The sequence below is a fragment of the Calonectris borealis genome, chromosome Z (genome assembly GCF_964195595.1).
Source record: "Calonectris borealis chromosome Z, bCalBor7.hap1.2, whole genome shotgun sequence".
Taxonomy (NCBI): Eukaryota; Metazoa; Chordata; class Aves; order Procellariiformes; family Procellariidae; genus Calonectris; species Calonectris borealis.
Window position 1 is genome coordinate 69,875,502 of NC_134352.1, and position 17,659 is coordinate 69,893,160.

Here is a 17,659-nt window from a genome sequence, read left to right on the forward strand (position 1 = left end):
ACTGTCCCAACTCATTTGGTGGTCACAGGCCAGTCTCCTCACCAGACCCCGTGACTGAGGTCTGCCAACGGCTGCTGAGCAACGTCTTCCCCGTCGTCTCCTTCTCTGGAGATAAGTAGAGAAAATGGACTTTTCTCCATCAGCAGAAACTTTAAAGATTACACTGCTAATTGAGCGATTGAATTGGTTAAAAAAAATCTATTAAAGAAGAATATAAGGTGATATTGTCTGGCTTTCTTGGTTCTGCGAGGGGGTGTGGGTTATGTTACCTTCCTTTTCACATGGTGCTTTGTTGAGAGGAATTACAGAAGGCTTCTCCCGATTTAAGCCTCTGAATTTTTACTTAGTATGGAGGCATCCTAAATGTCATGTTTCTAAATGGCACTCTTAAAATTACTGTCACTACAAAATTCTTAATTAATGCAAGTGTTCCAACATGAGATAAGAGATTATTTTGCAGCTGAAATATTTTTAGATCTGCCTCTTTCAAACTTTTTCTTATGCCTGTAAAGTGGTCATTTCTAATTTGAGAATGTGAATGCATATTTTACAGTGATCCACTACAGAAATGTGCTGACACGAAGAATCAGCATGTGGCAATTTGCAATTGGTTTATGGGTTGGTAATACGAAACTGAAACACATCAGTTGCAGTCCCTACACAAAATGTTGCCTGATACTGAGAGGCCTCGGTCTAACAGTTTGAACAGGGGGGGTGAATTTGAGGAAGATACGTTACTTGTGCTGTGACGCGTGTTGATGCAGAAACAATCCTGATGATCTGAAATACATCTGTTTTGATCAGCATAGCCAGATTCAACTTTTTCAAGGAGAAAACTCGTTTGTAAGTCCTGATTCTTCATCAGCACTTTCCCCTAGCTGGTAGCGATCTGGACAGGAGCAGCACCCTGCTTTTTCACCCAGGAATGGGGCTGAAGAAAGGAGGGACTGTGTAAAGATGGGCGAGTACAAAAGCAGGATCAGTTCCACCGACAGTGGTGCACTGTTCTTGCCCAAGGTTAAGTGGAAGTCAGGCTTTAATTCTTTCCACTGTAGTTTAATAAGTTTCTCTGGAGGAAGAGCAACTGCAAACATCAGACATATTCAAGCACTCGTGGTAGGGGATTATTGGCTAAAACCAAAAAGACTCATTAAATAATATTGCCACATTATATAAATTTCTCTTTGTCCTCTCCTTCCTCCCCTTCCATATGCAATGAGGACAACATTACTGCTGTACCTTACTTCTCAGAAATCTGAGACTTAATTTGTTAATGCATGTAAAATACTATAAAAACTTTAGAAGCTATTGCATGCGTACCAAGAATTAAAAATCCTTTGATGAAGTTTCCATTGCTTAAATATTAGTTGAATTTACTGAAAATATACATATATAGATAAAAAAAAAAGGATAATGTTAATTAGTTAATTTTATAATCACTTTCCATGGACAGTACTGTCATTTTCTTTTCTAGTAATCAAGCCTTTGAAGCACTCGAGCTTTAAACCTAACCAAATGCTGTAACCAAAGACTTTTGGAAGTAGTAAATTGCTGTTCATTGGCTTCACTGGGCTCTGATCAGGTCCCCTGAGAGCTGCATTTATCTAATTATCTGCCTTGTGCATAGAATCACAACTGAGCAACAAACTGCAAATCTCCACTGCTAAGTGTGTTTAGTTATGAGATAAAACTCATGAAAGCTGTTTGAAATTGTGCAAGTTTGTAATTTTTAGATACGTTCGATGGTTATATAAAAGAGAAGATTCAGTATTGCTGAATTTTATTAATCTCTCTTTGAATTCCTTTTCTGCTACCAGGTAGGAAATTGCATCAATATTTAAAAAATAACAGCAAGGCATATAAGCTGGATCTCTAAGTATATGTGGCTAACCTTGAAGTGAAGGATTTGCGTATAAGTCTGAAATCAAATGAAGATTTCTGGTGGTCTGAAAACTTCATTATTATTTTATTTTTTTAATCGCTATTAGTCTGAATCAGAATGAAACAATTAAGCTGGAAGATTCCCAGGTCCAGCACTGCTCATAATTTGGGCGGGGAAACAGAGTTTTCAGAACGTCAGCCTCTGCCTCATCCCAGATTGACCAGTCTCAGGCAGGTAGAGAAAGCCTTTCCTTCAGCAGGTTACCTAGCTAAGTCAGTGAAAGTTCATTAAGCTTGTTATGTTTTAAATTTAAAAAAGAATAGTAAATATTGATGAAATTTTCACCTGAGAAAGTGTCACAGGCTTCTACTTAATAATATTTCTGCCCTTCCACCTCAGCACTTGAAGTGCAGGAGATGCTGTTAGTACTCTGTGGTAGCGTGTGCTTTACAATCGGAAGGGGTGAGCCGCGAAAGGGACTCTGTTTCAGCCTTGCAGGATTCCTCGTTTGTGTTTACTTAACATAAGCTAAAAGCTGTCAGAGCAGAAATAGAGGAGAATAAAGAATAAAAATCAACAATTTCAGGAGAACAGTTTATCTTTTAAAAACAAAGCAAAACCCAAACCCAACCTTTTGTCTTCCTAAAGCTTTGCAAAATTAAGTACATTCAGATGAGGGAAGTTTTATCCATACAGAAGGAAAATACAACTGCAGAAGTAACCTGTTTGCTAGCGCAAAACTGGCCAATGTAAAGAAGTGACACTTCACTGTCATTTTAATGCGTTTGTATTAATGTGATCACACAGATATAGGTTACAGTAAATTCTAAGTTTGGAAATTTTAAAATAAAAAAATTACTGCTAAGCCAAAATCACGGAAGCACTCCATAATAAATTTGCAACATTTAAACAGAATATGTTTCACGAAGGATGTTGAATGCAATATTTCATGTTAATACAGAAGGAATTTGTATGCCTTTTTCCCAGAAGCAGCATGTTGTCCTCTAGTTGTGTGTATGTGTAAGAGACAGACACACAGGCAGAATGAAAATGGATAGCTGGGCAGAAGGGGGATATCCTCACTATCAGGTTGTGAAAAAAATGGTGATGATTTTTCCGAAAGTTTTCAAGCACAGACACCTGTGCAATCATGAAAAGAATTTGGGTCCCCTGAAGAAAACCCTCCTTTCTTCATCCTCCTGTCCTTTCCAACACATCCCAGTAATTATCTGCCAGTTGCACATGTTTTCAGGCGTGTCTAGCTTTGCTCTCTCTTACTAAAAGAATAATATACTTGGACAGCAAGAGGAGGATGGCATGTCCTATGAAAATCAAATTCTGACACGGATAATACCAAGTATACTGCTTTTTACAGTACGTTGTAATAAAGTTTTAAATTACTGTTATTTCTAGTAAGATTGTTTTGTTCTGTATAGGACATTGATTTCTCTGTTAGGTGAACTGATGATCCATGAAAGCAAAAGAAATAAAGCTGCGTTTGAAGGTGCCATAAAAAAAAGTCAGTGTTCATTTCACTGAGCATCTGCCAGTCAATCAAAATATTTAAATAAAGAGGAGTCAAGTTTTCCATGGAAAGCTTGTGAAAATTTTTTACAGTTTTTGATTCCCTGAATGTGTAGAGTCAAATCATGTCTCAGGTGCATCAGGTTTGGTTTGAAAGATATTTTACAAGCAATTTGAATTAATATCTTTTTCAAAGACCTTCCATTTTATAACGTATTTGCGACTGAATTTCATGAAGTCTTGCCAATATGTTTTGCTCTTTTTTATAAATAATCAGACTTTTATGATCTTTCTGGAAACTCAGAAAACCTTAATCTTAAGCAAAGCCCGGACTGCTCTGTAGCCTCAGGTCACAGCATGCAGTGCCTTAGAGGTGCTGTTCACTCTGCTGTGTGGTTTGTGAGGCCACTGACTACTTCTGCTGGGTCAATTTGGGGGTACCGTAAGGATAATCATATATCAAACTACACTGATTCAAGGACATGGAGACTGCTCTGAAAATGGGCAGCAACCAGGAAAAAATAAAGCAAGCAAATCTGAATGACTTTTTACATAGTTGTATATACAGCAAACTACGCAGCAAATTAACTACTTAGAGCTGAAACTTCCTTCTTTAAGACTCAGTTTTCTTTGGGTTGGATACATAAAGTGCCTGTTAGAATTCATAGTGCCTTACATTATTAAGCTTAGTACAAACATTGATTAATTAATTCTAAGTAGGTCTTTATCGCTGCTTGGGTAGGCACTCGTTTTGAACAGACTGTTCATCCTATCCAGGATAGCCTGTGGCGATAAATAAACCACCAAAGCTTCAGCACTGTGTTCCAGAGCTGTAAAAAACACTGTGTTATTACCGTAAGTTTTGAAAGTATAGTAGATAAATCATGAGTGAAAAGAGCACTGAAAGAGGTCTATGACTCCATTTTTATTTGAGAATTCCAAAGTAATAATTAGCATGATGTTTTCTTTTATTTCTGTATAAAATAATTCTTTAAAATTTAAAAAAAAAATGCCTTAAAACTGTTTTTTTATACTTTTTTAATACTTGAAGACTTCAAGTAGAAGTCTTTAGACTTCTAGACTTCTTTAGTCTCTAGACTTTCACCTAGAGATATTAAACCTCCGAGTCATTTAGAAGCGTTTAAAAAGTTTCAGGTACAGTTCGGTGGGGTGCGGTGCTGACCTCTGTACCTTCAGTTAATGGCAACTAGTAGCAACTGTACTGAGTGAGCTTCAGAGGAGCAGTAAGCTCTGCAGCTGTTTGCTGTGGGGCTAAGGTCAGTTCTTGCTTCTCGTTACGAGCTCTGGAACATCTCATTACCCCCAGGCTGTTACTTTTTTCCCCTCGTTCTCGAAAATTTTGTGTCATAGACCTCTCTCTTCCTTGCTTTTTGTCATCATTTTATGGTACTTTATATAAATCTGGAACTCTGAGATTGTAAGTTTTAAATTTATAACCATCCTCACTGCGGGGGGCGGGAAGTAGCAAAAATAAATAAATAATGCTAAAAATAGTTTGAAACAAAGGGCTACCTCTGCGTCTCGGTAGCAGCTCCTTGCACCGTCTCGTGAAGCTTTTCAGCTTCCTCTCGGTTACATGAATAGTAGGATGTTCTGAACCGGTAGGCAAGGAACGCATTGTATTACTTTCTCTGCACCGGTCACAGAAGGGCAATACAGGGAGTTGTATCTAGTTTTTCTCACCTGAAAAAAAAAAAAATCGTATAACAGAATGGCATTTGGAAACATTTTCCTAAAAGAAAATGTCTGATTCATTTCTAAATGAAAAATAAAACATAATATAATAAGAGTTTTTGTACTAACTAATCAGCTTATACTATATTGTGGGCTAAAATCAAAATACGAAACTGGTACAATCTCAGAGTCCTTAGCATTCAGTCTTATTTTATTACTGAAGCCCTAACGCTACCAGTTTTGCTGACATTCAGCATCAGGAACTCCAGCATGTTTTGCATAATCATAGTACATAATGATCTTTTAAACCGCGGATTACTTTAGGATAAAAACACCTGGTTCGGTATTATATTTTGTGTTGGCTGTGCGGCTGGTGGTTGTGTGGCTTTGGTTCGCCTTCGTTGCGTAACCGCTCCCTGTGCTGCTGAAAAGTAAAGGTCAATCTGAAACCAAGCGATGCTTTGCTTAGGAGTGAGCCACAGATACAAGTACGCCTCTTGTGATTATTTCCTAGTTGTTTTCCACTCATTTTCAGGATTCCTTGGAGACGTTTATTCTACCAGAACAGTTTTGTGAAATATTTTGGTCGATAGTGTTGTAAAAGTGTTTGTGGTAATTGTACCTGTAGATCACAGTAGCAGTGATACATGAATTTAGTGGTTCCTTCTGTATGGTAATTCTAGATTATTGAAAAGGAATCTAGCACAGCAAAGAGCCTATTACATGCATTTAAAAAGAGAAATGGGGAAGGTTTTGCCAGATATGGTACAGATACGGTGAATACCATCACATGCTAAGCAAAAATACATACAGCCTGGATAAAACTGAGTATTTCTGGCACTTAGTATTCACATTTATTTCAAGATTGAAAATGTATAAGACATGAATCACATTGTGGTACACAGGGAATTACTTGTAAAGTCTATTTCACGCAATTTCTGAGTACCCGTTAAAGGTACTGTGCCATCTACTTTCTCAAATGATAGTCAAGTCTAATCTCTGTAGTTATCTTGGAATAAAGAATTTTAGAATTGGGAATTCTCATGCCACTCTCAAACCTATGCTACTTTTTCTTTAGTGTGTTTTACAGTAACAGTTAATTATTTATATTCTCAGATCAGCAATTTGTAAACTCAGAAGTATTTTCACAGATAAAACGTGGAACAAAGGGAATTTATAAACCTGGATCATTTGGCGAATACAAGAAGCAATCTCCAAAATCTAATGTAATCCATATGCTGTGTGCAAGTCTAGCAAAAACTAAACTCGTGGTTCTGAAATGTTTTGTGGTCCGTTAAACTATTATTATTGTTGATTGCCACGAACCTTTACCGAGATGAGGGTGTTTGTTGCGTTACAGGAGGCTGGTGCTGATAAGATGGAAGTGGCTTGGAAGTCAGTACTGGAGTGGCATGTCCATCACATGTCCACCGCGCAGGGCACCACTGCGACGGGGGCCTGGAGCAGGGAGATAGTTGTGGAGCCATTGCTGCCCCTAGTCTTCTAGGAAGTCTAATGAGTCCATGGGGAACTGTTGTTGACTGGTTTCTGTGCCTCCCCAAATCAAGTTTAGTTGAACAGATCATGTTCTCAAGCAGAACAGGAGGTCATGCGTTGGGTTCAGGCTTTCTCAAGTTCAGTTTCAGTTCTTTTATTGAACAAGAGTAACTTTCTTTGACAATTTAACATTTAGGAGTTATCATAATTTTCTTAAAATCTGTTGGGTATATACTACCATCCCCTGGAAGTCTTCCATCAGGATAGATGTATATTCTATGTAATAGGTGGGTTTACTCACCATTTCTATAACAGATACTAAAGTTAGAGTCTGGCTCTCTACCATCCCTATCAAGCACTGTTAGCAGCGTTCTAACAGCGTTAGAGGGGAGCCTTTAGATACTTCTGGAGCGAAATGGTGAAATACCCATTTTATACTATGCAAGTTGCAGCTATTATTGTCCAGACTTCTCAGCTAGCTCTGAAAGAAGATAGACTATGAGGTTGTAAAAATACATGAAATTTCAATTCAGATTGTAAAAGTGGATGAAGATTTAGATGTTATCTAATTTTTGTTTCAGTTTTTTGCTTTAGCGCTTTTTTTCTCTTCCTCTAATTTTATTCCAGCACTGTAATGGTATGAGTACATTTGCAAAGAGGTACTTACATTTAATATGTTATCTGTTAGAAATTTGGGTTCCATTTGAATAGAAGCCTTAAAAAAAATATTGCATTGCTAATTCTGATTGGCACCAGACATCAGTTTTGGTTATATAAACCCACTAATAGGTTTTGATAGGAGTCTGGAGAGGTCTACTGAGTGCCACACATGCACACCTTTCAGATATGCCATAGAGAGATAAGCCATAGTACTGTCTTTATCCTAGATGTGTATTCTTGAGAAGGAAGGCACATAATGAAATGTATTAATTACTTTGTCTTCTCTACTGACTGTGAATATATTGAATGAGTTAAAACAATGAGAGTTTTCTTAACATTAGCAAAATGTTTAAGCATCTTGAGGTGAAGTTGGTGGCATGATAGAGACCATTTTTCTAAGCATGTTTTATCACAGTACATCAACCATTCTGTTTCTTCCTTTTTTTTTTAGGTTTTACTGGGACTTAATCATGCTCATAATGATGGTTGGAAACCTTGTCATTATACCAGTTGGAATCACATTCTTCACAGAACAAACAACAACACCATGGATTATTTTCAATGTGGCATCAGACACTGTTTTTCTATTGGACTTGATCATGAATTTTAGAACTGGAACTGTAAATGAAGACAGCTCTGAAATAATACTGGACCCTAAAATCATTAAGATGAATTACTTAAAAAGCTGGTTTGTGGTTGACTTCATCTCATCGATACCAGTGGATTATATCTTTCTCATTGTAGAAAAAGGAATGGACTCTGAGGTTTACAAGACAGCAAGAGCACTTCGTATTGTGAGATTTACAAAAATCCTCAGCCTATTACGTTTATTACGCCTCTCAAGACTGATTAGATACATACACCAGTGGGAAGAGGTAAGATTTATACGGTTATAACATCATTCATTAAGACCTTATTCCTCCAAAAAAACTAGTCAGGTTTCTCTGAAGAGCTACACAAGAACCAGAATGAAATAAAGAGTTTTTACTCGCTAATTAGTGTAACTCCATACAGGTGGTAGTAGAAAAGCCTTTTTGGGAAAAAAACCACAGAGTAAGCATCTTCTCTCTGCTAACAACTGAGACCAAAAATACGTTTGGGACCATCAGCACAATAAGCATGGATGGGCTCCTACTGAGAATATTAGAAATTTTAGCAACCACCTAAATCTGCATTTGAGTTTGGTGACTAGCACTTAAACTTATGACATTAATACTCTTCTAATTACAGCGAACTTAAAATACATCTTCATATTTTTCTATTTCGGGAGAAATTGAAACCATTTATAATTGAGTAGATTTCCTAGAATGCTTGTTGTTTGAGGGCCGTATGTAGCCTAATATATCAAATACTGACCTTCTTTATAAAAAATGGGTAGTTCAAATTTTGAGTCATTGCCTTCTAAACTGTCAACTCTACTACTTCCAGGTGTGACCTTATGCTGCCTGCCAATTTGGCATGGTGACATTTCCAGGAAATTATGGCATTCCCTAATTTGGCATGCTCATGGCTAGGAAGTGTTTAATGCTTTGGCACATCTCACCATGATTCAGTCATTTCATTTCTTGCCTGTCCTCATTTCTGTAGTTCTAAATATCATAATATATTTTAAAAGGAAATGCTAACAACACGGGAAAAATAACTGCTGTTTTCTAAACCTTGTAAAGCATTTTCATGGAAGGACTATTAAAATAGATTGGCATAAATTTATTTACCTACTTTGATAAAGATTTATTTAATTAAATGAATATTGAAGAATGATTTGGTACCATTTCTGGTGCTTTTTCTGCTGGTCATCTCCAGTATTATATTCACTTTCTGGTTTAACCTAAATGCAAAGCCATCTCACAAGTAAAGTCAGATTGTATTTAAAAATGGCGTGATGCTGGATGATACTAAGTATCAAAAGTCTAATAAATTTATAGTTGTTTCTCAAAAAGCTCCTGAAATAGGTCATTATTTTTTATTACTGTGTTTTTTAAATGCTACTTCTTTTTGCCTCCCTGTAATGCAGTGTAACTATATTTTTGACACAGAAATAAAGCACTGCAGTTTTGTACTCAATTTAACTAAGGCAAATGATTAAGCATATTTTGCAGTTCTACCATAAAGCTGTGCTTTTGTCTCCTCTGTGCTTTACAGAGAGACAACCTTCTGAAATGTCTTCAATGACATTATTTGCTGGCAGCTTGAGTTAATAGCTTGCCACTATAAAGCCCTGCTAGCAAAGAAATTAATACCTTTTTTTTTCCCCTTCCGTCTGTTGTCAAAGGTAAATCAGGTATTCTAAATCACAAATAGTTGAATCGGCCCTCAAGTGGGACTAGAAGTTACCAGAGGATGTGGTCCAAACCAGCAACAGCTGGTGTTTGTCCATTTAATGTTTAGTGAATGGCTGCTTGATTGCAACTTCACCTTTGATTCCACTAGTAAAAGTTGTGAAATATTTCTTGTACGATTCTTTATTTGACAAGTATTGAAAATAAGTGAAGTCCATCTTTTTGTGTTTGATAACACATTATAGTGCTCCCTGGATGTTCTCAGGAAGGTGAAAGAGGGTCTGAAGGTTTTTTTCTGTTGGTTTTTTTTTGAGCCTGCAATAAAGCAGCAAGTAGCTCGTTAGCTGCTTTTAAAAAAGATTTCTGATGACTGTGAGAACATGCGGGAACAGTGGTAAATACGTAGACTGAATCAGGTTCTGATAAATCCCAAAATGAAATGTGTGCAAGAAAAAAATGTTGTTTTTTTTTGTTTAGCATTTTACAGATATCAGAAATGAAGACGGCCATGGATTTTCACATTTGGGTTTTGTTATCACAGTAGTTGATTATTATTTTGGATGTAGCTTGTGAAACTTTTCTGCACGGTGATCCATTACTACTTTGGAGAAATGGTGTGTTGTAGCGTTGTAAGGTTTTAAACCAAAAAAACTGGGTAGGGGTGAACTTTGCTGAATTAGGAAACAATAGTTGGGTAGTCAGCGAGACCTTTGCTGCTGATATGAATCTTTTCTGTATTGTGTGTGTTTGCACATGCACAACAGGGAGCAACTGTTAACTAATTTTTATGACACAGAACTGGGGCCTATTTGTGTTGGTTAAAAGGATTTAATAGTTTTTGCATATGGGCTGACATGTTGGTTTTAAATGTGATGCAGATAAATCTGAAATATTATGTATTTGGATTCAGAATAATGAGCAAAAATATTGAGAGGACAGCCAGCAAACCCATTCTTCATAACCTGCCACGAGGATACTTCATGGAAAACTGATCGATGAACAAACCAGGTTGTATAATCAGGGTATTATCCCATTGAGGTATTTATATGTCCTCCAACATAAAAGGCAGGTTGAAATTGTTTGAGCTTTTCCTTTTTTAGTATCACATACCTGGACTTCAGTTGGTCAGTATCCTCAACTTTAAGATGAGTAGGCAAAAATTTAAAAGTTTTTTATATGATACTGGTGAAACATGGTTCCTTTTCTTTATTTATTTCCACATCATTTAAATCAATTAAATCAAGATCAAGCAGCTAACAGCCACGTAGAATAATATTGAGGCAACTAATGTATGCATTGCAGAAGCTTTCTCCTTAACTGTTGTGAGGGAACAGAGCTATAGCCTGTGGTGCAATATATATGAAATCTGATATATCAGTCTGATGTTAATAGCTTATCCAAATGAATGACTCAGTGGAAATGGGAAAAACACTTTAACAAAGGGACATGAGATATGTTGGCAGGAATTAATTTACTGAATTTGCAAATTCACACTGTCCTAAAACTGCTTTTTAGCTACAATATCCAATATTCCAGTCCTCTACAACTCAGATGTTGACAAATAGATCATATACTTACTTAAACAAAATTATATACTATAACATGCAAGAAAAATATTGTTATTTAAATTGATGATTGCAGAAATTATACTTTTGCAAAAATTACACTTTTGTGTTAATTTCTGACAGTGGGTTTGTCTCGGCTTTTTTTCTTTTTTTTTAGCATAGGTTGCTAAAAATACTGAACAGGACATACTGGACCTAATTCTTATTTACTTTAACTTATTTTCTGACACTGCCAAAGCTGCTGACCCCTGAACGTTTTACGTAGATTTGCATGCAACTAATAAGTTATTTTTAGTTAAATGTGCTCATAGATAACTGAGCAATTAAAAATAAACGATACAAACAATTAGGAATAAATACATTGTTACATGCCAAATGATATGCCACTTTGCTTTACATTTGTCTATGACATAAATTTACCAATTCTTTCAAATAACAGTATTTTCCAAAAGCTGCTTAAAAACCAGACTTCAATAGCTTTGCTTACAGCTATTCTAATCACAGGATAAGGCCTGGTAGATGTGTGAGCAAATAGACGTGGTACTTCTGAAACTGTACCCTAAGTCTTTCTCGCTCTGAGATGTCTGATTATGTAGAATCAGAACCAATTTTAAAGTGACTGAATGCTTATTGCAAGATGTGCAATAAAAGGTTGTGTTTTGCAAAAAATAATCTCGTAAAATATGTGATAATTGTAAATTACAGCCATGCCTTATTTTGGTTTGACTTGTACTGAAATCTGGTTTTCAATTTGCCAGACCATTTCAAGGTTCATGAACCTACGTAAGTGTTGATACCCATTCTGGCTGTTGCTAAAGCTCTGGTGTTTAATGAAACATATTTCTGAGCATGTCACACAGACGTGTCTTATTCTACTTTTCTGTTTTATGTCTAATAATCACAGTAATGCCGATCCAGAAGAGCTCATAAATACAAGCTTGCTTGAATGCTAAGTCTTACTAAAATGCTTAAAAATTGAGTGTGTAAGAGCTGTGCCAAATCAGGTCCTGCATTAACAATTTCATCCGTTGCTTCCACGCTGCCAACCCTAATTGTGACAGATCACCACTAGGTGTCCTCTCCTTGTTCTGCTTGTTGCCAACAGTACAAAAATACGTATTATGTGTATATGATGTTCAGTCATTATTGTTGCCTAAATAAAAGTATTGTAAAAGAACACTTGTGATATCCGGACAACAGAGGACAACTCTTACTTCAGCAGCCTGCTGTTTCTGTGGTAGGTACACAGATGACTTTGTCCCCTATAGAAAATCCAACCACTTTTTCTTTCTCCTAGAGCCAGGTGAGAAGTCAAGGTTTTTTGTCTCTGCTTTTGATCACTGACTGGGGAATTGTGTGGGAAGGGGGAGATGATGAGTTAGGTGGGTACTTGGTAGTGTTGGATGAAAAGATGTATCTTTAGTGATTGGATTATTAATTTTATTTTATTTTGACAGGACTGTGTCTACAAGACGTGGAGTTTTCCTGTCAATGATGGTATTATGTAGTTTTACTTACTTTTTTAGTTAATGGTCCCATGGAAATGGGAGATGACATAATTTTTTTTTTGCTTTCCTTTCATTCAGCTTTAATTCCTGTCCTCCAAGGAGATAATTTAAAATATATTTCCTAGGCTGTATAAACTTGTATCAATTAGTGAAGTACTGCAAATAAGCATACCAGTACAGGTTGAGTGGCATTTTTTAAAGTAAATTAGCTTAAAGCGGAACACATATTTTAGTGCCTATTACAGATGCATCAATCAAATACGAGTCGTCTAGCTCATAGGAACTGAGAGGAGGAAACTTGTTAAATAACTCTGGGGGAAGGAGAGCCCACCTTCTCTTAGTGGCACAAAGTCTGTGAATTCTGCCACAAAGCCTCTGTATTGGTGTCTTCTGCCTTCCCACCATTAAGAAGATTGAAGTAGGAGAAAATCCCTATTTCCTGCCAGTTTTTACAGGAAGGAAACAGAAAAGCAAGTTTTGCATTCTTTTGGAAAGTCCTGCTTGGAAAATGCCTCTTATGTATAAATTAGTGAATTTGCGTCCTCCCACATAAAGTCTATGGCTGGGGACAGGTTATGTGGATCGATAAGAAATATCAAAACCTGAGATGTATGGCACCTTTTTGTTTTTTTTCCCTAAGAAGTGTTCCCTAGCAGGACTAAATAAATATGCAAACCAGTTATTCATGTTGTTGTTTAGTGCGCAGATACTTACTTGCGTATGTAGACAGCTGACTTCCATTTTGTTCTGGGCTATCTCTCAGACACCTGCGAGGTTTGCTTGGGTCTTCCTCCTTGTTCTGCAGCCTTCCCGACCAGACGGAGCTGTTGCCGTGTGTGCCTGACATGTGCTGAGCGGCTCCGCCTCTAGTGTAACGTAGAGGGAAAAAACCCCGTGCAGTTTGCTTGCAGTTTGAATTACAAAATCTAAGAGTGCTCCTTGCTCAACATAGCTATGGTCGAAGATGAGCTCTCAGCTTCATCAGAGCGGGGGGTTGCTCAGCCCGGTTCCCCGGAGGGAACGCATTCCCTTTGTGCCTGGGAGTTGCGCTGGCTGTCAGTTCATTACTGGGTAGGACTCTCAGCGCTGGTATTCCTCCCTAATTCAACTGGGATGTTGGCTAATGGATAGTCTGTCTCTTTGACAGCAGTTGAGAGCAAGGTATCTTATCTGCAGATTCTGAACCTATAGAGCCAGAACCCTGACTACTAGACCTTTTCTTTCTTTGCTTAAATTAGAGAGTGTAAAGGCAGTTTCTTTGATACTGTTGAGGCTGTGTCTTGATAGTGTAATTCTAGTTTACTAGATATAATTTGCTTATATGGTTAGAACTGAAATGATAGAAAAGATACATAAATAATACCTAAATTGCAAAATAAAGCATTATATAATATGAAAGAACACGTGAATCAAAACATTTTCATAAGAGCAAAAATCATTCTCATAATATATAAATATGCAAGCCTCAGTGCTGTTAAATAATAATTTTTCTTTTGTCATTCAAGCCTATTGTCTGTGTTTTGCTCCATAGAGCACCTAATACAATCTTTACTAAATTGGTAGTCTTCCAAATGGGAAATTATAATGGAACTCATTTAATGTAAACCTTTTTGTTTACATGAAACAATCCATAGTTTAACATTAGATGGGTAAATTGTGCTCAGTTGTGCTAGTGCTTTTCCATTTATTTCAATGAAAATTATTTATTTGAGAAAAGTATGTATCATTGCAGCTAAAGCATACATCCGTGAAATACCACTGTCGTAGATGATGGAGCATGCTCTCAAGTTTTTATTTTTCACTCTTAAATTCTGTATAACAGCAGGAAAATACACATAACTGATGGAGACAATTAGAAGGCATTAAGATCCATGGTCTCCTAATAATAGAATACTAACTGCCGAAAAAGAACAGCACATTTGTAGAGCAGACAATTACTGAAATGCAAGCAAGACATAAAGTATTCTGTTTTTTAATTTCCTGCTTAATGGTTTACGCGTAATCACTTTCATGGACAGAATAATCCATCCCCCTACAGAGTACATACGAAGTGTTACGAGTGTAAAGTTTCTTGCTTCATCTTTTTACCCACTTTTTAAGACCGTGCAAACTGAGCTGCCTTTCTTGTGTGCCTACGCCAAGAGAGTAATTGTGTGGCGATGATGTTTTCCCTGGGAGATGAACCGTGTGGAACGTAGCCTGAGATAAATTTCCTTGCACTCAAATGTTGGAAGATAATGTTTTCTTCTTTATATGAGTTTTGTCTGCTTCTCTGGTAATGGGCCTGTTGCTGGGAGTCTTGGGCGTAGACCCAAGAAGGTGGGCTCACCCCTGCAGTAGGATTTCTAGGTGATGCCAGTCAATCAGTTCTGAAAATGATCAGAGCTGCGTCAGCCTGTCTGTGACACTGAAGAGTGACACAGGCTTTTTAGTCTTAATTTGTTGTTCATTATTTTTTAAGCCTTTCTGGAGATAATTCCTTGTTTTGCACTTGTTCGAGCTTGCACACCTTACTCCTGGCTGCAGATTTGGAAAAAAGCCTCTTGTTCTTCCATCCTAAGCTTTTAACACAAGCAGAAAACCCGCTTTGCTTTCACTGAAAGGGTAATGGCCTAATGGATGGACCCCATGTCAGGCAAGGCGGGAGGTCTGGGACGTTCACTCCTCTTGCGAGACAGAGCTGCCGGCCGCTCACCACGTCGTCCCGCTCCCTCCCTGGAGCTGAAGAGCCGTCAGGGAAGGTGATGACGGCCAAAGAGCTGTTCGGGCAGCCCTCGGTCTGGATCATGGTTCACTGTTCGGACACTGCGATATTGCAGTGAGCGCACATGTTACAAGCTGCCTTTGGTTCCTGCAGTGATGAGACAGAAGGAGAACCTGTGAATTGGATTTTTCAGTTTTTTCCAATGTATTTTAACAAGAATGACAATTTATGGTTTGTTCTTTGCAGGCTAAGTACAATCCATTCAGGTATTTTCAGCTTTGTATTAATAGTGCCCAGTTCAGAATGACTGTTTACACTTCTAAATTACTCAGCAGCAGTAATTTAACTAAAAGATATTCTCAGCTTGTCACTAATGCCTTGTAAGATTCTTCCCCTTTGCGTTTGTTTGCATAATACCAATAGATCTTTGCATGTAAAGAAGCCAGTTGAATAAATACCTTAGTTTTGCGCACAGATTTTAATCTGTCTTGATATTCTCTTTATGTAGCTGCTAGGGCACATCATCTTTAGAGATTGTTACGGATACGTTATGGCCATTTTATGCTGTCTTAAATAGACTTACTTTTAAAATAAATTTTTAGAAGACAGATTTGAAGCTGGGTTGCTAGTCTACATGGTGAAATATGCCCAGTTATCCGTTGAAATGGGAGACTTATAATCCACTGTAAAAATATTTAATATTTATTTATATATTTATTGTAGAAAGCAACAAGATGTCCTTAGAGGGCATCGTTACTAATTGAAAGCTGAGGAACAAGTTACACAGGAAAAATAAATCACAAAACTGTACAGGTAGGAGCTGGGTATGAACAATTTTAACCTTTTCCTAACATTTCGCTACAAGGGGCATTTCATTTTTAAATTGAATTATCATGTATTAAAGGGTGGAAAGATAATTTGTTAGATTTCAAGTTGCTATAATTCTATGTTCTACTTTAAGGAGAAAGTTGTCAGTTGCTGCGAACAGCTTTTTAAATTAAAAAAAAACAAAGCCCACCACCGTATTCTCTCGTTCTCTTACGTGGAGAACAGTGTGCTGGTGAATTTTGTGGGATTTTGTGGGAAATCATTGCCTCAGTTATCTCAGAAAGGTCTGAGAGGTAGAAAAGGGACATATCTGGAGAACCTGTGCTGGGCTGTGCTAGGTACATCATCTATGCACTGTTGCCTTTATTTATTCTCCCAGTCTGTCATGTTCCCTCGCTCATCTGGGCATTTTATTGAGTAAGGCCAGGATTGAAATGGTACGAATTCACCACAAGTCAATGGGTTGAGGATCATGTTCTGATTTTGATCAAATCTGGCTACCTTCTAATATGATAAAATAACGTGGGATGCTACTTGTTTAAGTAGGTTTCTGTTGTTATGGCTCCCATTGAAGACAATGGAATAGAGGTTTAAAAGTAAATTAGGAACAAGGTTCTGCTTTATAAGGATAAAATGGTCTGAATTAACCACTTAGGGAGTAAGATGCAATTGTATAAACCTATTTGGAGGGGGCTGAGGAACTGAGATGGCAGTGTAGAAATGGCTTTTCCAGCTGCAAGTTATATTTAACAAGCTATTTCTAACCTGAATCTCATGGAGTTTATTCCAAATAACCATGACATTATCCCACATGCGTAATGTGTGATTTAAATATAGTTGTGACCCGAAAAGAACAGGAAAATAACCTAATTCAGAGATTGTCAGAGCTGTGCTCCTTTCTTCCAAGCAGAAATGAAGGCTGTGGTTGAACTGTTAGGCTTTCCTCACCATATTGCACTGGGAACATGCTCTCTTTCTCACCATTTTCATCTTTCTTAACCCAGACGTGGGCTTTGCCATAGCCTTTCCATGTGTCTAGGCTCACAGTGTTTTCCTCTTTGTTACTTACTGTTATCTTAAAACAGCTCCTTTTCTCCCCGCCTCTCTGCTTTCAGAACCAGTAGCAACAAGCTTAACTATACATCTACTTACCTTGGTGCGGTCCCTTGTAGTTGCACTGCCTTTCTTTTCAGTAAATGTTGCGACTTGTTACGGATCTGGCAGGAGCTGCTGCCGTGCAGTGTATTCGGTGTCATTTCAACCTCGTGTGACGAAAAGGCATGCAACGCTGGAGATCCTGCTTTGCACCCAGGTGGGCGCTCCCGGGTGAGGAGCTGTGAGAGCAGAGCCCTGTACGGCGCGTGTCTCCTCTCCCTCTCTAAGCATGGGAGAAACTAGCTGTAAAAGGCGGAAAGCGGCTGAATGGCTAATTATGATATAACTGCTGTAATCTTTGCCAGAGCCCATGGGCTTGTACAGTTGGGCTGCCTGTAGAAGAGGCAAGGAAACTAGCACGG

General features: G+C 37.7%; 1 protein-coding gene across 1 annotated transcript in view; it reads left to right on the top strand.

Moving 5' to 3' along the window:
* HCN1 (hyperpolarization activated cyclic nucleotide gated potassium channel 1) overlaps positions 1–17,659 on the top strand; it is a 199,384-nt gene that overhangs the window by 15,900 nt on the left and 165,825 nt on the right. The window contains exon 2 of the mRNA XM_075136295.1: positions 7,710–8,133. Coding sequence (XP_074992396.1) covers positions 7,710–8,133 — 424 coding nt within the window. The remainder of the gene's footprint in view (positions 1–7,709; positions 8,134–17,659) is intronic.